We start from the raw sequence: 20911 nt of genomic DNA on the forward strand, positions 1-20911 counted from the left end.
CTGTTTCCATAACTTGGCTATTGTGAATAGTGCCACAATAAACATGGGTGTGCTGTTTTTTTCCTTTAATTTTTACTTTTTTTTGTTTCACTTATCTAATTTTTGATTTGAAGATCTCTGATTCTACTAGTGGTTATTTCACTCTTTTGATAGTGACTTTTGAAACACGGAAGTGTCTTATTTTGAAGTCTCTTTTCTTTTATTACTTATTTTGCTGTTGATATTAGACCTAAGAATCTATTACCAAATTCAAGGTCATGAGGATTTACCCCGTCTCCTTCTCAGCATTTCGTGGTTTCAGGTCTGACACATTCTGATTGATTTTTGTGAGGTCAGGGTCTCACTGCATTCTAGGGTCCCAGTGCCATTTTTTTTTTTTTAAAGATCATCCTATCCCCTGGTGAGTGGTCTTGACTTCTGTGCCAAAACTCATTGGCTTTATTTCTGGACTCTAATTGTATTGAATTGATGTGTGTGAACCTGTTTCTATGCCTGTCCTGTTCCTCATCTCTGTTGCTTTGTAGTTAAGTTTTGAAATTGGGAATTAGGGAGGCCCACGGCGTTATTCAGGATTGCTTTGGCTGTTCGGGTCCCTCGGTTTCCGTGTGGGCTTTAGAACTAGCACATCAGCTCCTATGGAGCAGCCAGCTGGGGTCTGATAGGGTGGTGTTGGAGCTATAGGGCAGTGTGGGACTGGCACCCTTCTAAACCCTTCACGTATGTCACCTCTCTCAGTTTTCACAACTACCCTGTGAGGCAGTTCCTACGTCTGTCCCCATTTTACAGATAAGGATAGCCTAGAGCAGTTGATATCCTGGAAGTCCCAGCTGCAAATGGCCAAACCAGGGTCTGAATCTGTGGCCCCTGAGCCTGGATTCATAACCATTGTGCTGAGCCACCTCTCTGTGGTGACTGGTCTGGGTCTCTGCCTTCCTGAGGGTGACTTTCTCTAGCCTTGTCCCTCGGAGAGTGGGCTCTGTCTCCAGTGGACCCACAGCCTCTTCTCCTACCTTGTGTTGCAGGCAGCCTGTGAGGGTCGTGTACTCTGCCAAGGAGCCTGCCAAGCCCAGAGAGGGTTCCAAGGTGGATGTGAACGAGGAGGCGGAGGCCCTGATTGTCAAGGCCCCGCAGAAGGAGCGTGCCCCCTCCTTGTTCAAGGTGTTGTACAAGACCTTCGGGCCCTACTTCCTCGTGAGCTTCTTCTTCAAGGCTCTGCATGACCTCATGATGTTCGCTGGCCCCGAGATCTTGAAGTAAGAGCTCTTCCCGGCATCCGGGCTCCTCTGTGCCTCCCTCTAGCACCTCTCTCTGAAAGGGGCTTGTGGTCCTCATCTCTGACTTCACCTGCTTTGCTTAAGGACGCTTTGGTTGCAAGTAACAGAAACTCACTAAGTCCAAAGTGGGGAGGACGGTAGTGTTGGGAAACTGATGCAGGCAGAGCTCGAGTACCTGCAGCTGGACACCTTTCCCCATCTCTCCTCCATCTCTGCGGGGCCTCACGCTCAGTCTCTTTCCCCCCACCTCTGTCCCTCTGCTGTGTATTTGGTCACCTGTGGGTGACTTGCCAGTGGTGAGGCAGGCCATCCATGAGAGAATTCCAAGGCAGAGGACCCCCTCATGATCACCTCTGTGGGCTGGCATTTGCACCTGTGAGTTCGAGCCCTGTCCCTTGCCTGGCTCCAGAGGAAGTCACACTATGCCAGTCCTGCCACGTGGGTCACACTTAGGTCTCTCTCTGCCCCCTGACAGGTTGCTCATCAACTTTGTGAACGACACACAGGCGCCTGACTGGCAGGGCTATTTCTACACAGCGCTGCTGTTCATCAGTGCCTGCCTGCAGACGCTGGTGCTGCACCAGTACTTCCATATCTGCTTCGTCAGCGGCATGCGTGTCAAGACCGCTGTGATTGGGGCTGTGTACCGGAAGGTAGGGGCCTCCTGCTGCATTGGCCACTGGGACCAAGGTGGCTGCCATCATGCATGGCCTCTTAGCAAAGCTGGGCTCAAGGCTTGGGGTGTGGGAGGTCAGGGAGCCCATGTGTCTCCTATGTGTAACTGGGTTTCTTAGCTGGCTCTCTGGTCCTCAGTGTGGGGAAATCCAAGTTCAGATCCTCACACTGCTGTTAATGTCCTGTTTGACTTTGTTCTCAGTTTTGGTTTGAACTGGGCAGGCTATGTCCTTGCATGGGGGCGTACAGGTGTACCCATCCCAATTAAATTTGGTTTTAGGCAGGCATGGTGGCTTATACCTGTAATCCCAGCTACTTGGGATTAGATGCCTCCAGTCTCTATTGGAGGATTACAGTTCGAGGTCAGGCCTGGCAGAAGGTTACTGAGACCCCTTTAGCAAACAAGCTAGGCTTGGTGTTGCAGGTCTGTGCTTCCAGCTACGTGGTAGGCGGAGGCAGGAGTCACGGTATGAGGCCAGTCAGGGCAAAGGTGCAAAACCCTATATGAAAAACAGACTGAAAGCAAATCGACTGGGGTCATGACTCAAGTGGTGAGCACCTGCCTAACAAGCACAAGCCCCAGAGTTCAATCCCTCATACCATACACATAAAAAAATTTATGGTTTTGCTGTGAGAATGGAACCCAGGGTCCTATTTAAAGGAAAAAAACTACCTTCGTGATTCTCAGTGGCAAGGACACCGCTTGGCCTGTGGGTTAAGAAGAGGACCTTTTGTAGGTGGTTGGGGAAGGCAGCTAATGGGGGTCCACATCCCCATCTGTGAATGATGCATGTGGGGAGCTCGAGGCCTGGGGCCAGCCAGGCTCCACCCCAGACCAGAAAATCAAGATCACTGATGGGCCCAGGTGATGGTGGGCCATGTTTGGAAACTAGTGGCCTGGACAGGGTTCTCCAATGTACAGAGACATCTTTGGTTGTGACAAGTGTATGTGTGTGTGTGTGTGTGTGTGTGTGTGTGTGGGTGGGTGGGTGGCAGGGGGGAGGGAGTGGTGGGACATGTGGCAGGTAGAGGCCTGGGATGCTGCAGAATGTCCTGCAGCACACAGGATGGCCACACAGAGAATCACACAGACCCCGATGCTGGGATGTGAAGGCTGAATGACTGACCTAGTCTTCATCCTTTGTTGGGATCGAGGGCCAGCTGCCTTGGCATGACCTTGGAGCTTGTTAAAATGCAAAATCTCAGGTTGAGAAACTGCAGGTCACACATACTGCCATGGTGTGTGTGCATATTTAAGTGTGCAAAGTACGGGTTTGAAGGGTCCCTGGGGCTCCTTCCACATGGAAGAGCTCAGGATGGGGAGGCAGTGAGTGCAGTTGATCGGAGCCTGGGCTTCAGGGTGACGTGGGTGGGCCAGCTGTGTGGGGAGAAAGACCCATGGAGTCTCCACCTTCCTGCTCAGGGTGCTTCACCTGCTGCACTTACCTTTCTCCCTCTCGTTTGTCCCACAGGCCCTGGTGATCACCAACTCAGCGAGAAAGTCATCCACGGTTGGAGAGATTGTCAACCTCATGTCTGTGGACGCCCAGAGGTTCATGGACTTGGCCACGTACATTAACATGATCTGGTCAGCCCCTCTGCAAGTCATCCTTGCTCTCTACCTCCTGTGGCTGGTGTGTGTTTGGCGCCGCCCCTTGTGTGCAGGGAGGGGTTTCCACCTGTGGGCAGTGGGATTGGAACATTTCTTGCTGTCACTTACATTGTATTTTTTGGCCCATCAGTTAATTTCTGGTTATTTTATTCCTTCCCTGAGTTGTCAGGGTTATGTGCTCTTGGTGAGCACAGCGTATTTACGTTTGTCTTTTCTTACTTTTATTATTACTTTTTAAGAGGTGCCGGGGTTTCAACTGAGGGGCCTCACACTTGCTAGGCAAGCGTTTCACCACTTACTTGAGCCATGCCTCCAGCCCTTTTGGCTTTAGTTGTTTTTTTTTTTTCAAATAGGGGCTTCTGCTTTTACCTGGACTGGCCTGGGACGGTGATCTTCCCACCCACACCTCTTGTGTAGTTGGGATCACAGGCATGAGCCACTAGGCTCAGCTGCATTTGTCTTTTGTGTTTATTTTTTGAGACGAGGTCTCTTTTAACCCAGACTGGCCTGGACCTTGAGATCCAGGTACTGGATTCCTGAGGACTGGAATTTATAGGCATGCATCACCACGCCTGGCTGTGTTTGCTTTTCTTGATAGTATATACAAGAAACACCCCACAGTGTATGCACCGCGTCTCTCCCACCATCTCTCAAATGTGAGCCACGCTCTTTCATGAGGCCTCATTATGTTGACGAAGGGTCTGTCACTTGTAAGTCATAGAAATCCTTCTTAGTGTGGCTGCTGGAGTGGCTAAAGCCGTAAGAGCACCTCCCTAGCAAGCATGGGGCCCTGAGTTCAAAGCCCAGTGCTGATTAAAAAAAAAAAAATCCCTTTTAATGTGAGCAAATAATGGAAATTTGAGGATACTAATACCTGAAAAATTCCAGGATCTGTTTTCAGGCATGGATGGCTCCAGGAGATCTAGCAGTTTGAAGGACTCTGTCTCTACTCCTCTGCTGTTTCTTGGTCTTGTTTTCCTGAGTTGGCATCAGTCTCAGTGGGGTTTCCCCAGGTGGCTTCCGTAGCTTTGGGTTCAGAGCAGTGCTGGAGAAGAGAAGGCTGCATTCCGCTGCTTTCACCATAGTCCCGGGGCTGTTCTGATGGGTCTAGCACATCCCTGTTCCCATCTCTGAATCAATCAGTGTGGTCCAGACGTCTCTGATTGGCAAGTCTGAGAGTCACAGGTCCTGTCCTGTTGCAGAAGAGATGGGATAGACAGAGAGTCCTTCCAGGAGGGTGTGGACCGTTTCCTGAGTGAAAAGTAGTAAGCACAGAGGCTTCTAGTATTAACGTGTGCCGTGTTCTTTCCCGCCTCTGGGCCTTTGCACATGCCTTCCTTCACTAGCAGTTCCCTTGAACTCCCATCCATCCTCCAAGGCTGTGACTAATGCCACTTCCACTAAGTAATTCCCCTGCTCAATTAGATGGACTTCCTCCCTTTTGGAATCCCAGAAATGTTAGTATAGGAACTGATCTGATTTTACCTTCTAAAAGAGTTTTTTGGGGCTGGCAGAGTGGCTCAAGTAGTACAGCACCTGTCTAGCAAGTGCAGGGCTCTGAGTTCAACCCCTAGATATCACCAAAAAAAAAAAACAACCCAAAGGGATATAAAATAGTTACTTGCGCCTGCTTCCTTGGCTGGTCGCGAGGTAGCTACTTGTGGACACGCAGCCTGAGGTTGTTTGCAAAGCCCTGTGGGCTCAACCCAGCCACGCCTCACGTAGAAGGAACCCAATAGACAGGAGACAGAGCCCAGGGCCTCACACACACTAAGCAAGCACTCTACCACTGAGCTCCACCCCAGCCTCGAACACCAGAACTTAAATATCTAACTAAAAGTCTCTTTAGCCAGAGTTTTTGGGGTGTCTACTTTCCCAGGAAGTGCTACCCATGGGTAAAAATATTTTTGGAACACTTCTTTGAAAATTGCCTCAGGTCTGGTTAAGAAAATCGCTTGCCAGGTGGCCTGTAATCACAGCATTTGGAAAACTGAGGCGGGAGGATATGGAGTTGAAGGCCAACCTGGGCCTGAGTCCCTGTCTCAAAAAAATAAATTAATGAATAAATAGAAAGTTTCTTTTCTTTTGAACTCAGGGCCTTATGCTTGCTAGGCAGACGCTCTACCACTTGAGCCACTCTGCCAGTGCTGTTTTGTGTTGGGTATTTTTGAGATAGGGTCTCGAAAACTATTTGCCTAGGTTGGCTTTGAACCTTGATCCTCCTGATCTCTGCCTCCTGAGTAGCTAGGATACAGGTGTGAGCCACCAGTGCCCGGCCAAAAGTTTCTTAGTGTCTTATCGCATAGTAGATGGGGTGCCCAGTCTTAGCCGTGTCCACATTTGGGACTGGGTCATTCTGTGTGGTGGGGATGTTTAGTGGCACCCCTGACCGCTGCTCACTAGATGCTAGGAGTGTTCCCAGTCATTGTCACATCTGTTGGGGACCCAATTTGTCAGTAATTGGGAACCATTGCTAGAGACTAAAACTAGGATTTCTCTCTTAAACCATCCTAAACACAAACAGGATTGTGGCTGACATGGTAGGCTGTGGAATCAGGCCCCTCTTCCCTTTCTAGCCCTGTAGCCTTGGATAACGTCCATGCCTCAGTCTCCTCATCTGTACCTGCCGCCGCTGCTTCCCCTCGTCCTAGGGCTGTTGGGACAGCTGAGTGAACCAGGGCAGCTGATGTTCATGGGACAGAACCTTGCACATGAACAGTGCTTGGTGCACCTCAGTGCAGTCCCTTGGTACAGAGGTGATTCAGAATCCTGTGGCTGGTGGTAGGTATTGCCTTCATCCTTGGAGGGAGGGATCTTCACTGGTGTCCTGTCTCAAGAAGGCCAGAAGCATCAGCAGCACCTTTCTAGAACTAGGGAGAAACTCAAGAGCAAACACTGTGATGGGCCAACATTCCTGTTTCCCTGAAAGGTCAAGGGAAAAATGTCACACTGTGCTGTACCCAGCTGTGTGTTTCAGCTAACAGAGTGTTCTCTGGGCCAGCTTCTCAAGGTGTCTTCCTAACTCAGAAGGAAGTCAAAGGATGCCTTAGACACTGACCGCTTAACCTTTCTGAGGCTGACTCTCTCCCTCCTTCCTCTCTCCCTTTCTTTCAGTGGTTCTGGGATTTGAACTCAGGGCCTTGTACTAGACAAGTACTTTACCACTTGAGCCACGCCCCAACCCCCACTTTTTTTAAAATAAAATTTTAGTTATTTCTTAAAGGTCTCATTTCTGGGTTTTTTTTTTTTTTTTTCTGGTCTGGGTCAGCCTGGACTTTCACCTTCCTATTTATGCCTCCCTTGTAGCTGGGATGATAGGTATGAAGCACCATGCCCAGCTTTATTTGTTGAGATGGGGTCTCAAGAATGTTTTTGCCCAGTCTGGTCTCGAATGGCAGTGTTTCCTCCATCTCTGGAGTAGCTGGGACTACAGGTGTGAGCCAGTGTGTCTGGCTCTGAGTTTTTCTATCTGAAAACGGGGGAAGGAGAACAAGTCTGAACCTCTTACCTGCTACCTCCGTACGTCAGAAGGTTCCTGCACACTGAATGTGTTCTTAGCGCCTGTGGTGGCAAAACCCAACCTGAAGTGTCCCCTTGGTGCAAATAGTCCTGCTCTGCTGCCAGCCCATCAGCCCATTTGATCATAGCGTGCTCTGCTGGATGGTGCAGAAATACATGACATCGGTGTCTTGTGTTGGGGTCCCTATGACCATGCCAGGTTCCATGATTCACTAGAATGTTCCACGATTCCACAGGTTCCACTAGGAAGTGTCTGGGGACTCAATACAGTCATCCCCCACCCCCAACCCGGCCATAATTTATTACTACAAATTCAGCAAAGGAGAAAGACACTGGCTGGAGCTAAGGCCAGGAGCGCTGTCCCAGCACAGTCATTCTGTGCTTGTTCCCCAGCGACAGGGCAGGTTCACGCGTGTGTGATGTCCCCCACACACCAAGGACGCATGATAGTCTCAGTGCCCAGGATTTTATGGGGAGCTGATCATGCTTGTTTTTGTGTGTATGTTTATCTTTGGATCTGTCTTCCACGTGTGAGAGAAAACATGCGTCTTTTGTGTTTCTGATCCTGGCTAACTTCACTTAGCATAATGGCTTCCAATTGCATCCAGTTACCTTCAAACCCCATGTCGTTATTCCTTGTGGCTGAGTAATGCTCCATTGTGTGTATGTACCACAATTTCATGATCCATTCATCAGTTGTGGACACCTGGGCTGTTTCCAGAGCCATCTCAGTTGTGCAAACAGCCATGGTGCACCAAGCCCTTCTTAGCAATCCTGTGAGAGGTGGAAACCCCCAGCACCTGTGTTGGGCCAGACTTACAATCAGCCTTGGAGCCAGAACCCCAGTCAAGTCTGGGTTAGCCCTTTTCTACCAAGTACCTTATGACTTATCTAAACTTCTGCAGTTCTGATTCGCAAAGCTTGTCCAGCCTAATGGCTTCAAACCATGTGTCATGTGGACTTGTATATTTTATTCTCAAAGCTGTGGGGGACCCAAGACTCCAGACTACTAACACCCCATCACTGGGTAAAAGGAACCCCTGCCCTGGACTTGCTGAACAGAGTCTGAGCCGGGTGGACAACCCGTGTAGAGTGTTAGGGCCCTTGTTCCTGTCTGTTTGCTGAGTGACTAAGTGTCATCTCTTTTCTTAGAACCTGGGTCCCTCTGTCCTGGCTGGTGTGGCTGTGATGATCCTTATGGTGCCTTTCAATGCTGTGATGGCCATGAAGACCAAAACCTACCAGGTAGGGGGTACGTCTGTGCAGGGTCTGTCTTCACACTGGGCCAGCCTGAGGCCTCTCCCCATCAGGGTCAGCCGGGTTCCTCCAGCTCAGGTCCCAGGTTCTTAGCCTCACCTGCCTATGGGAGTCACCTGGGAGCCTTAACAAATGCTGATGTCCCAGCCCTGTTTGGGGTCTCTGCTTCCCTGAATGGCCTGGCATTGGGGTAGTCCAGGGTTTGCCATTTGTGGCCAAGGTCAAGAGTTCCAGAGCCAGAGACCAAAGTCACGGCTTCCAAGAGCTTCCTAGAGAGTTTTTTTTCCTATGAGTTCCTTTTGTGATATTTGTGTATTTTCAAGAGTTGAGTAAAAATTACCCTATACTTCCCATTGAGCACTTATTTCATGCACAGGGTTAAGTTTTACTGTCACAGACACTTCGTATATTTTTAAGTTTTTAACTGTGTGACAGTAGAGTGAATAAAAACCTTCAAATACCATGGAGGTTATCCCTCAAAATAGATGTACAATGCCAGCCCCTCCCCTCCCCTCGTCTCGCCTCCTCCCCTCTCCTCGTTTCGCCTCCTCCCCTCTCCTCGTCTTGCCTCCTCCCCTCTCCTCCCCTCCCCTCTTCTCCTCCCCTCCCCTCCTCTCTTCCTCTTCTCCCCTCCCCTCTCCTCCCCTCCTCTCCCCTTCTCTCCTCTCCCCTCACCTCTCCTCTCCTCTCCTCGCCTCTCTTTACCTCTCCTCTACCCACCTCGCCTCTCCCCTCTTCTCTTTTCTTTTGAGACAGTCTCACTATGTAGCCCAGGCTGGCCTCAAACTAAGTCTTTCTTCCTCAGTCTCCTGAGTGCTGGGATTACAATGCATGTCACCATGCCTTGCTTCCCTTCTAGAACTTTCTATGTGTTTCTATCCAGATCTGCTTAACTACATAGTTAGGTCTGGTGTCCATCGCTGTGCTTCTATGATGTTGTTTCTGTATATATTTTCACCCAAAGAGCCTCCACAGCAGCGTGGTTTTGTCGTTTGACTCCATGCCTCAGGGTCTTTCTGTGCTGTGGTCTGAATTCACTCTCTCGGACTGTGTGGCTAGTCCGTGTCCATGGCTCATCGTCACAGAGATGGAGTTGGTCTCTCGGCTGCCCTGTGGCTGGGCATTTAGGACATGTCTGGGATTTCAAATGAGTGCACTTGGTCCTACTGAAGGATCTCGTGGGATGACCCTGGTGGGATGAGAGGCCTTGTACAATGGAGACAGTGGGGTAGGCCGGGTCCTGGGTCTGTGTGGCCTGTTGTCCTCCTTCCCCAAGTGACTCACCTCCGATACAGCTTCCCTGGCTGGTCCAGGTCATGGTTGCTCATATTTTCTCCATCGGTGGCCCCAGGATGACCACAGCACTGACCTGAATGGTCCTGGTGAGCAGGGAATGGCTGAGCACACGGGAAATGCTTGGACAGCTGTCCTACACTTGGAAAATGCCTGATGGTTTTATAAATATTTAACAGCTTTCAATCTGGCACCCCTGCTCGGAACCAATACCAGCCGGTCAGTACCAGCTGACACATTTCAGTATTTTAACAACCATGGACTGGCTGGAAATGGAGCAAAAAGATGGAGAGGAAAAACAACCCCATGTCCCCCTGTGTCTGCAGTGGAGTGGGCCCTGCAGGTCTTCTCTGCACGCCGGAAGGGCATTTCTTACCTCCGATCTCCTATTCTGAATTGTGTCGGTTCTCTACTGGCTAATTGAACACGGTGTGACCCAGTTTTATCTTATGTCTGGGATGGAGGACTGATTTGGCATAGGGTTGGGGCCAAGAGTCAGGCTCAATGGACCCCAGGACTGGTCTTTCTACCTTCGGAGAGGGGAGGACATTTGTAGTACAGGGTGATTGTTGAGCGACTATGTGATCCCAGCGCCCCTCCAACCCAGATGCCCTGTTGATGGTCTTTGTCTGGCAGGTGGCCCACATGAAGAGCAAGGACAATCGGATTAAACTGATGAACGAAATTCTCAACGGGATCAAGGTACTCAAGCTGTACGCCTGGGAGCTGGCATTCAAGGACAAGGTGATGGCCATCAGGCAGGAGGAGCTGAAGGTGCTCAAGAAGTCTGCCTACCTGGCTGCCGTGGGGACCTTCACCTGGGTGTGCACACCGTTCCTGGTGAGTGGAACCACGTCTTCCTAGGCCACATTGTCTTGTGTTTTCTTTTAACTGTTTTGTCAGTGATCACGGCTTCAGCCACCACTCTGGTTATGGGTGGCACTGGGGTTTCAGGTTGGGGCCTCCCGCTTTCCAGGCCGGAGCTCTCCCGCTTGAGCCACATCCCAGGCAGCCACTCATTTGAGGGTTGTCAGGCCCTCCCAGCCCCCTTAGCAGCTTCTGGACAGCCGGTTAGGAGCTGATCGTGAGAGGTTAGCATGAGAGGCGTTAGGGCAGAACGCAAGCAGTGCCCTCTGCTTCCTCATTGGGAAAATCTTGCAAGAAAAACGTTAGCTGACCTACACCACGTACCTGGGGCCATAGCTGACTCAGGTTGTGGTGCCAACTGATCACAAATTGTGAATTGTCACTGACTTGTGGGCCACGGGGAGGGTAGGGCTTTGTCTTTTGTTGACTGCTGTTTTCACATTGCCTAAAATAGTGCATAGTAGGACTGGAGGAGTGACTTAAGTGGTAGAGCACCTGCCTAGCAAGAGCCAGGCCCTGAGTTCAAACCCCAGTACTGCCAAAAAGACCTGTATATCTAGTAAATAGTAGCTACTGAATAGATACATAATGTCTGTTTTAAAAAATCAGATCATACAGAAAGATGTAAGAGAGAAAGTGCATTGCCCACTTCTACCTCTGCCTTTCTTCCACTGTGATAGTACTGTGTATCTTTTCAGAAAATTATATTTAAGCATATAGCTATTTTAAGTTTTTATATCATTTTTGTACTTAACATATCTGCTTGGTCCAAGCATTCAGATTTTTTTTTTTTTGAGGCAGGGTCTCACTGTATAGCCCAGGCTGCCCTAGAACTCTCAGTCTTCCAGCCTCAGCCTTCCTAGTGCTGGAATTACAGGTGTGTACCACCACACCCTGCCAGGTGTTTGTTGCACATGTTTCATTTGTTGCAGTGAAGGCTGCTTTTCCCATACATGGATGTACCAGGGTTGACTTAACCCAGCTCCCATTGCTGGTCATTTCAGTTGGTTTTGTGCTGTTGGGATCCATGCTGGAATGACTGTAGTGATGCACCATCTTGGAGTCTTTGAGTCTATCTGCCCCTACCTGGCCAGACTTGACACGTTTAAAGGCAATAGTTGCATGTTACCATTTTCCAGTGCTGGCTGCAAAGCAGACCACATAGAGATGGACTCTGGAAATTCTCCAGGAAGCACGAGTGGTCACTGTTGAGGGAAGGATAAGTGACTCATGACCCTCCCATTTCCCTCTTCTGTGTTTATTTCTGTTTTTGTGTCTATTAACTGTTGTTCTTTACTGATTGGTGCTTGGGATTGAACCCAGGGCCTAACACATGCTAAGCACACTTTGTAGCACTGAGCTATACCCCCAGCCCAAGAAAGTTTTCTTTTCTTACTGGTTTTTGGTTTTTTTAAATGAGACAGACAGAATCTTAGCCATGTGCCATGGCTCACGCCTGTAATCCTAACTACTCAGGAGGATCGAGTAGCCCAGGCAAATGGTTTGGGGGACCCTATCTTGAAAATACGCAACACAAAAAGGGCTGGCGGAGTGGTTCAAGTGGTAGAACACCTACCTAGCAAGCATGAGGCTCTGAGTTCAAACCCCGGTACTGCCAAAAAACTTGAGACAGGGTCTTGCTGCATTGCAGGCTGGTCCCAAACTGCCACCCTCAAGTGATCCCCCTGCCTCAGCCTCCTGAGAAGCTGGGATGCCTGATGGTCATTATTTTTTTTCCTTAAAACATTGTGCTACTCATGATTGTGCTTTCTTAGTTATGTTTGTGCCTGTGGCATATGTAGCTCTGTATCCACGGAGTCAGTCAACTGCTGACTAAAAATATTTGACAAAGAAAATCGTGCTGAACACATACAGACTTGTTCCTTTTCATTTGTCCCTGAACAATGCAGATCACAACCAGGGTTTTCACACAGTTTACATATTGTTAGGATACATAAGTCATCCAGAGGTGATATCAGACACCTGGGAGCATGTGCACGGGTTATATGCAAATCCTGTGCCATTCTCCAGAAGAGACTTGAGCAACCGTGGCTTTTCACATCCAGGGGTGACCTTGGAGTCAGTCCCCTGTGGCTACCTGGGGGACAATTGTATATGTCCTTCTAGGAAATTCTGTGAGCTGAAAACCCGTTTTCATAATGCAGTACTAGACGCGTGTTCTCCCCACATGGCCATTGTGGGCCCACCTCACGTGTCTCTGAGAGCTGGCATGTGGAGTCTCGGAGTCACCTGCAGACTTGCTAGAACGTGGCTCGCCAGCCCCACCCACAGTTTCCCATGGGTGGGTCTGGGTGGCGCCAGAAGGTCTGCCGAGTTTCCAGGTGTGGCAGCTGCTGGCCTGGAGCTCTCTTTGAGACCCGTGGTCCGGGGACCCACAGCCTCCGCCTCACGTGGTGGTTGTTAGGAATGCAGAATCCCAGGCCCAGACCCTTGGCCAAATCAGAATCTGAGCATGGGTGGGTTCTGTCGGGGGTTTATATGTGCAGGGACTTTCCAGAGACACAGACAAAAGTAGGCACAAGTGAACTTTCTTTGAGAGACCCACTGGTGAATAGCTTAGGTGATCCAGGCCACCTAGTCTCTATCACAAACCCTTGTCTCTTCCAGGAGCCCAGAAACAGCCATCAACAATCTGTAAATCATCGGGTGTGGCTGTGTTCCTGGAAACCTGTAGTTACAGATGCTGAGATTTGAATTTTATATAATTTGCATGTGTCTTGAAATAGTCTTTGGATTTTTTTGCCCATAACTTTAAAATGTTAAATCCTTTTTGTGCTCTTGGGCTCATTGTAAACAGGTGTGGGTCAGATCGGGGACCCGGGGCTGTCATTGGCAGTCCCCTGGTGGAAGGGACCAGAGTAGTTTCCTGAAGTAGACCCCCTGCCGCCCACTCATGGTGCGACCTGAAGCCAGTCATGTCACTTCCCAGCTGTGGATTTTCTCATGGGAACACACCAGGGGATAGCACCCAGAGAAGTCAAATAGCAGGTCAGGCCCCCATCCCGAGCCCGCAGCAAACATCCGCAGTCAGTTGTGGGGCTGTGCTCAGTGATCCAGGTGATCATAGCGAGAGCCGCGGAGTTGACACAGCAAGGAGTCTGTGTTCCCTGAGTCCCTTGGCGTCTGTGCTGGAAGGGTTTGCCATTGCAGTCTTTTTACATTTCAGTGCCTTGGGTTTTTCCTGGGTGTGCACGGACCGTACCTCTTTGCAACTTATAAGTAAAAGGGTGGTGATTATAAGGGCTTCCTTTTATTCTTTAAACAGACTGTGTACATTAAGTATAGCTGTGAAATATTCTTTGGTATATGTGATACTTTTGTTTGGTTTTGAGACAGGATCTGCCTGTATAGCCTAGGCTGGTCTCCTTATGTAGCCCAGGTTGGCCTTGAATTTGTCATTCTTCAGCTTCCACCTCCCAAGTGCTGGGATTGCAGGCGTGTACCACCACACCCAGCCGTGACACATTTTTAATGTCTTTTACTTTATTACTATTTTTCTGCAGGGCTGGGGATTGAACCTAGAGCCTTGTGCATGCTAGGCAAGCACTGTACCACTGTACTACACCACCAGCCCTGTGTTTTATTTCCAAGATAGAATGACGTTGACATTTCAGTGTCAAAATCATCAAAGCTGTGTTAGGGTTTTCGCCCTCCACCGTGTTGATGTTCAGGAACACAGCGTTCTTTCTTCTGTGGGGCCATCCTGTGCATTGTAGGATATGAGGCGGTCTCCCTGGCCTCTACTCACTCCATGCCAGGTAGTCTTTTTCTCTGCCTTCCCTTGTTGTGACAATCAAATATGTCTCCAGATGTTGCAGTTGTCTGCTTGGGAGCAAAATCCCGTCTCTTCCCACTCAAGGGGGAACAGAGGTCCCTTACTCCTGGTGCCGTCACCTCGTTCTTTTCCTTACATGGGTTTTTGTGGTGCCTTCACCACAGCAGTTACACACACAACTCTCTTATCTACTCGCACACTAGTGATGCACATCACACAGAAGTCCGTGGCCTACTGCTATAGGGAGAGCCCTGAAGCCATGAGGCAGGTGACAAGGCTTATTCTGTGACCTGTGTTCCATTTAGGATAAGATGGGGCTGAGGGGGTTTTCCCATAGTCCTTTTCTCTGAACATTGGATCCTTTGACCAAAGCTACAGTTTCTAGGTTGTCGCCCTCGTGCTGGTCCTTGGCTCATGGTCTCCTGCTCTGGTCTCCATGAAGAAGTCACAGCAGAAGAGCAGTTGGTACTGGCTTGTCCTGACCTCAGTTTCTGGGTGGAGAAGGCCCTGGGCTTCCAGGGACAGCTTATGAGGCTGTTTGGCAAGAAACAGATGAGCTGGAGTGTCAGCCAAGACCTTGACCCTGGCCGAGACACAGAAGACTCTGACTACATTAGGATAAAATATGTGGCCTGTGATTCCCTTGGAGGACATCTGCCTGTTCTGTCCATTGGCGAATTCCAGTGCTCAGGGATGAAGAGCTGTTTACCTAATGTGATGGAAGACAGAGGCTGGGGATGCCAGAGCAGCAGGGGCTGCCGCACAGTGGGGAGCACAGGGCTGTTCTGAACGGGAGAGTTTGGCATCTGTCCTGTCCCCCCCCCCCCCCCCGCCACTTTCCCAAGATAGCATCCTGGGCACATGCAGCGTTTTCTGTCTTAGACGGTGTACCTTGTATTTCCCTGTGCCAGAGTAATTACCACTTCAGAAGGGGGAAGTGGCTCAAATGGCAGAGCGCTTGTCTGGGAAATGCAAGGTGCTGAGTTCAAATCCCAGAATAGCCAAAACATAGAGAAGAGAGATGAGAATAGTTAGCACTCCACATGGTAATGGCTTGGCTTGGAGTTCTCTGCTGACCAGGTACAAAGGCCCAGGGAGATAATGACCTTGACATTTCAAGCTTGTATCCTCAGAGCAGAGAGGCCTTGCCAAAGGTTACACACTCAGTAAATGTCTGCAGGTGAATGAGTGAACAAGTGAATGACTGAGATAAAATGTACTACTCAGGAACTGCCTTGCACACGACAGAATCCTAACTCTAATCAACTAGAGTAAAAAGCCACAAACTGAAAAGTGTACAGAAATACTTTGTTTTATTTAATGAATTAAGTAGTTTGCTTTTGTGGTGCTGAGGTTTTCACTCAGCGCCTACCACTTGAGCCATGCCTGCAGCCCTTTTTGCTCTGGTTATGAGGTCTCACTTTATGTGTGCAGCTGGCCTGGACCACGATTGTACTTTTCATTTTTCCTGCGTGGCTGGGATGACAGGCTCATGCCATCACGCCCAGCTTTTTACTGGTTGAGATGTGACCTTGGAAATGTTTTCCCGGGCTGGTCTCCAATGGATCCTCCCATTCTCTGTCTCCCAGGTAGCCAGGGTACCAGTGTGAGCCACCATGCCTGGCTTATTTAGAGGGTTTTGAGAAAAGAATATCCTTAACAGGAGCGTTGGGGAGAGGGTTGACCAATGGGTACCAGGTTACCCGTTGAGATGAGAGTTACCCAGTGAGATGGGAGTGCTAGTGTGTGGTGTGTTGTTGTGCAGGTAGGTGACTGCAGACTCCAGTAATGTGCAGAATGTTTTAAAAAGCTACCAAAGGGAGTTTAAAATGATAAATGACACCAGACATGGTGGCATATGCCTATAATTCCTGCACTCAAGCGGTAGAGGAGTAAGGATCAAGTGATGAGTGCATTCCTAGAAGTGCAAAGCCCTGAGTTCACGCCCCAGTACAGTCCCTACCTCCCCCAAAATAAATAAATAAAAGTTCAAGGTCAGAGCCTGTCTCAAAAACAGCAAAAGAAATGATAAACCTTTGAAAGGATGAATATTTTTAAAGCCAGTTTGAACATTACAAAATGACTACATATAGCAAAATGTCAGATATAGGTTTATCAGGTACAGTGTATCAGTTCAAAACAAATTGTGAAAACACGAAGCACAAACCAGAACGTCTTGGGGTTAGGCTGTACATCCTGGCCACACTCTGTGTGGATGACAGGGATCAGGTGGCAGTAGCCTTTTGAGTAGCTCTCCTCCCCCTTGGCAGCAGAGCCTGGAAAATTGTCCTCGCCTCTGGGGCCACCAGCTTGTTAATGCCAGAGTGAGAACAGGAACCGGCTTGCTTGCTGGTGGCATGGTCTCTTGCTCTCAGGCCCAGGTTTTGAGGTTCTTTGGATACAGGGCTCAGGAGTTTGGAGCCTGTGCTCTAAGAAAGAAAGAAAAGCCACTGCCGAGGCCACCTTCTTACCTGGCCTGCGCTGAGTGCCCTGCTTGTGTCTTGTTCTTGTCATCAGCCATCCTGAAGGCAGATCACCTGCCCCATTTCATAGAAGGCTGGTTAGAAACACACTTGGACAGATTATGTCACTCAGGGCCACATAGCTGGGCCACAGCTTTGTCACCATCCATTAGGTGACAATGAAGTGATGGCCCTGGACATAGACAAAGACAGTGGCCACCCCAGGGGAAGGACTCAGGACCCTGACCTCCTGCAGGTCACTCTGAGCTCAGTCTCCAACGATCATGGTCGATAAGGATGCAGGGACTTCAGCCCCTCTGCTAGGGTCCAGCCTTCCAGATTGCTTGTGATACTGTGTCTTAGTGATCCCGTGGGGTCTCCTTAAAGTCCCGCCTGGTAACACCTGGTGTGGCTCCTGACCCAGCTGTGAGGGAGGGGCTCTCCAACCCCAGTCCGCCAGTCATTGCCCCCTTCTATGGCAGGCAGCCTTTCTGGGATTGTGCAGCTCTGTCCTGACTTCTGGCAAAGGGTCGCCCCTAACAGTGAAGCCCTAGCTCAGAGCTTTGCTGAGCCATGGGTGGTAAAAGTTCAGAGACCACTGGGGGCTTCAGGCCAGGCTGACTGTGTGCTGTGGGGCTGCTTGTTTTTTCTTTTTCTTTCTTTCTTTTTTTTTGTGCAGTACTGGGGATGGAACCCTGGGCCTCCTGCATGCTAGGGAAGCACTCTGCCATTTGAGCCAAGCCCTGAGCCCTTTTGTTTGTATTTTGTTTTTGAGACAGGGTCTCACTACTTTTGCCTGAGCTCACCTCAGACTCTCAGTCCTCTTGCCTCTACCTCCTGAGTAGCTGGGATTACAGGTGTGAAGCACCACACCTGGCTCTCGTTGTTTGCTTTCTTTTTTCTTTATGAAATGTTCCTTTTCTCATGTGCTATATGAGGTGGAAGGAACTTGAGCCAGGGCCATTTATCCTCCATCTACAGTTCACCCAGGACAACAGAAGCTTAGAAGGAGGACATAAACTTGCCTGTGGTTGTCTTTAGTGTCCTTGAACTCCAGGGACCGTTCCAGGCACTGAGGACACAGTTGGGTACAAGACAAAGTCCCACCCTAAGGAGTTGACATTTCAGCATAGGAGACAAAAATAAATCCATATAATTTTATGATAGCCAGATGGGCATGGTGGCGCACACCTGTCATCTCAGAACTGGGGGCAGAGGCAGGAGGATCACGAGTTCAAGGCCAGCCTGGGCTATATAGTGAGACCCTGTCTCAAAAATACGTATATATTATGACATAAGGCAGTGAGAAGTGCTGCGAAGAAAGCCAGGATTTCACTTGTGAGTGTGGTGGCCGATCCCTGCGGGTGGCCGTGGCATGTGGGAGGACCTGACAGGGTGCCACAGGGCTGCGGCTGTGACCTGCTCTCCCTGGGCACTCACCCTGGGCACCCTGCTTGCAGGTGGCCCTGTCTACTTTTGCCGTCTATGTGACCGTGGACAAGAACAACGTCCTGGATGCACAGAAGGCCTTCGTGTCCTTGGCCTTGTTCAACATCCTTCGTTTCCCCCTCAACATCCTCCCCATGGTCATCAGCAGCATCGTGCAGGTATCTCAAGGACCCAGCGGGACCCCGGGGACGGGAACACAAAGCCACAGAGTCCACAAGCCCCCTTACGCCACCCTCCCTGTCCGCCCCTCCCTGTGGCCTTCACAAGGCGCAGTTCCAATCTCCTGTTAGTTTGGACTTGCTGCAGAGAAAAAAAGGTACTTTCCATCTTGGCAGGGACCCAGAGCCCAGTGTCCCCTCTCTGCTTCCAGGCCCATCCCAGCCTAGTTTTTCAAAAACACAGCTTTGATCCACTTCACGGATTTCACACCCCTCTGAGAGATCGCCACTCACCTTGGGAAACCCTGATTGGGAATGGGATCTGGTTCCGCCCTCAGCTGTGTGAGCAGAGGGACTGCGCTGTCATCCGCGCCTCCCTGTCACTCACACTGGTGTGGCTCCTTCCATTCTACCGCCAGGGTCTTCACAGGTCTGACCTCAGCATCGGACACCTTCCTTGAAACTCCATCTGCAGCCACATAGATGAGTTGCCCTGACCAGTGGGTCATTCAGCCCTGCTCATAGTTGTAACAGAAACAACAAATAAATCCTGTCTACTATGAAAGATTGTAGACACCCAGAGCAGAAAGAGCAGTGTAATTCGAACCCAGAACCCACTGCCCTGTCCAGCACGACTCCCCCTTCATCTGACTCTCCCCTCTCCAGCCCCTCCCCCGCCTTGCCTCCATTCCTTTCTTCTGCACAGAATTTTAAAGTAAATCTGCATGCCTTTTTCTAACTGTGACCCATTCTAGCAAGCCCAGTTATTGATAATTTGGTAAAATAATATCCCTCCAGGTGAAAGTGTTTGGGTGACGCAGAATTGTCGTCCTGGCCGGCCTGGCTAAACTTGACATCTCTTGTCATTGAGTCCATCCCCTGCCCTTCTTTTTTTTTTTTTTTTTTTTAAACTGCCTTTTGTGGACTTTTGGAGGAATAAGGACTAGAACCCGTTATGTTTTTGTATTCTGAAACAGATACCCAGTGCACAGCCTTGAGAAGTTCAGGAGGCCGTGACTTCTCGACACCAGGGGAAACACAGAAAGTGAACCTGCATGTGTTTTGATCTTTCAAGATAATGATGTCTGTCATTGCTTTCCCTGCAGGCCAGTGTGTCCCTCAAGCGCCTGAGGGTCTTCCTGTCCCACGAGGAGCTGGAGCCAGACAGCATTGAGCGGAGGCCCATGAAGGATGGTGTGTGCCAGTGTCCCCATCCTGGCCTTTCTTCGCCTCATCTGCCCTTGGGTTTGCTCTGCCCAGCCACTTGTCTGTAGGACACTAGGGTGCCGGGCCTCTGCAGAGCAGAGGAGGGACAGGAAGAGAGGCCTGGCCTCCAAGAACCCCGGGGGCCCCTCTTATCTCACCTAGCCCAGGCATGAGCCTGCACTTCTGCCTTCTTTCTGGGAGGTAGCCACTGGGCGAGGCCACCCTGTTCGCCCCAGTCAGGTTCCAGGGCCCAGGCCTTTGTTCTGCTCTGCGCCCATGGGAAGGCAAAATGAGGACCTGGGAGACTGGCCAGACCCCACCAAGTGGGGTCTGCGTTGCTTTGAGCTTCACATTCCCCATCTGGATAAGGGAACCTGTGGCAGGTTTGCACACTGGGCACTGATGACCTTTGGGGACAATTATCCTTTATTATGGAGGTCAGTCTTGTACACTGTGGATGGTGAGTGGAGCATCCTATACCTGCCCATTAGGCCTCTACCCTCTGGGTCTGGTACTGCCCATCGCAGTTGGAACACCCAAAAATGTCTCCAGACATTGCCAGATGCCTGCTGGAAACACAGTGTCCCCTATCCGAGACCGCCACCCAAGTGCGTGCTAGAGCCTCTTCCCTCAACTTGTGCTGTCCCGGGGACCAAGGGCCCCTCAAGGGGTGGGCACAATGCTTGTGCTCTAAGGGCTTCATTTCTCTGCAAACACAGGCTGAAATTGGACGTGGCCCCAGGATAGTGTCTTGCAGCTGGAGTTGTCACAACTTCCTGGGGAATGGCAGAAAACCCAGGGCCTTCTGGTCACCTTGGCACTTGCCCTTCTGCTGGCTGAGGAGTTTATCTGGCTCTCTCCTCCTGCCAGCACAGTTCTCTGTAGCTCCTTCCCATGGAGGCTCATCCTCCATGAGTGACCTCTCGGGATGCCCTGGTGTGGCTCAGAGGTCGAGCGCTTACCTGGCATACACTAGGCCCTGAGTTTGATCCTTAGCACTGCAGAGACCAAATAACAATCAAGGGACAGCATCAGCTTTCTCTTTTTTAGGGAGGAGTCAAGGAAGAAGTTTAACAGCCTAAACAGCACCTTCCTCCTGCAGCAGGCGTTTGTTTCTTTGATGCACAGAAGTGATTTTGTAATTTGATAACTTGAAGTGAGAGACAGGAAGTAAAAGGAAAACCAGGGGTGGCACAGTCTGTAAAGACAGATGCCAGGAGCCTCAGGCTCTCGGGACCCTATGCTGGAGCTTCAGCTCAGACCTCACGGCTTCCCCTTCTACAGCTCGTGTGGGTCCATTATGGCTGGTGTTGAAAGATTGGCCCTCAGTGAGGTGGGCAGGG

At 50.2% G+C, this 20911-nt stretch overlaps 1 protein-coding gene across 3 annotated transcripts in view; it reads left to right on the forward strand.

Annotated features, from left to right (window-relative positions):
* Positions 1-20911, forward strand: part of Abcc1 (ATP binding cassette subfamily C member 1 (ABCC1 blood group)) — a 123141-nt gene that overhangs the window by 59463 nt on the left and 42767 nt on the right. For all 3 annotated transcript variants that reach the window (XM_020181572.2, XM_020181571.2, XM_074060444.1), the window contains 7 exons: positions 1023-1253; positions 1750-1927; positions 3422-3583; positions 8233-8325; positions 10267-10470; positions 18216-18362; positions 19469-19556. In XM_020181572.2, the coding sequence (XP_020037161.2) occupies positions 1023-1253; positions 1750-1927; positions 3422-3583; positions 8233-8325; positions 10267-10470; positions 18216-18362; positions 19469-19556 (1103 nt within the window). The remainder of the gene's footprint in view (positions 1-1022; positions 1254-1749; positions 1928-3421; positions 3584-8232; positions 8326-10266; positions 10471-18215; positions 18363-19468; positions 19557-20911) is intronic.

This window comes from Castor canadensis, chromosome 17, assembly GCF_047511655.1.
Source record: "Castor canadensis chromosome 17, mCasCan1.hap1v2, whole genome shotgun sequence".
NCBI classification, from domain to species: domain Eukaryota; kingdom Metazoa; phylum Chordata; class Mammalia; order Rodentia; family Castoridae; genus Castor; species Castor canadensis.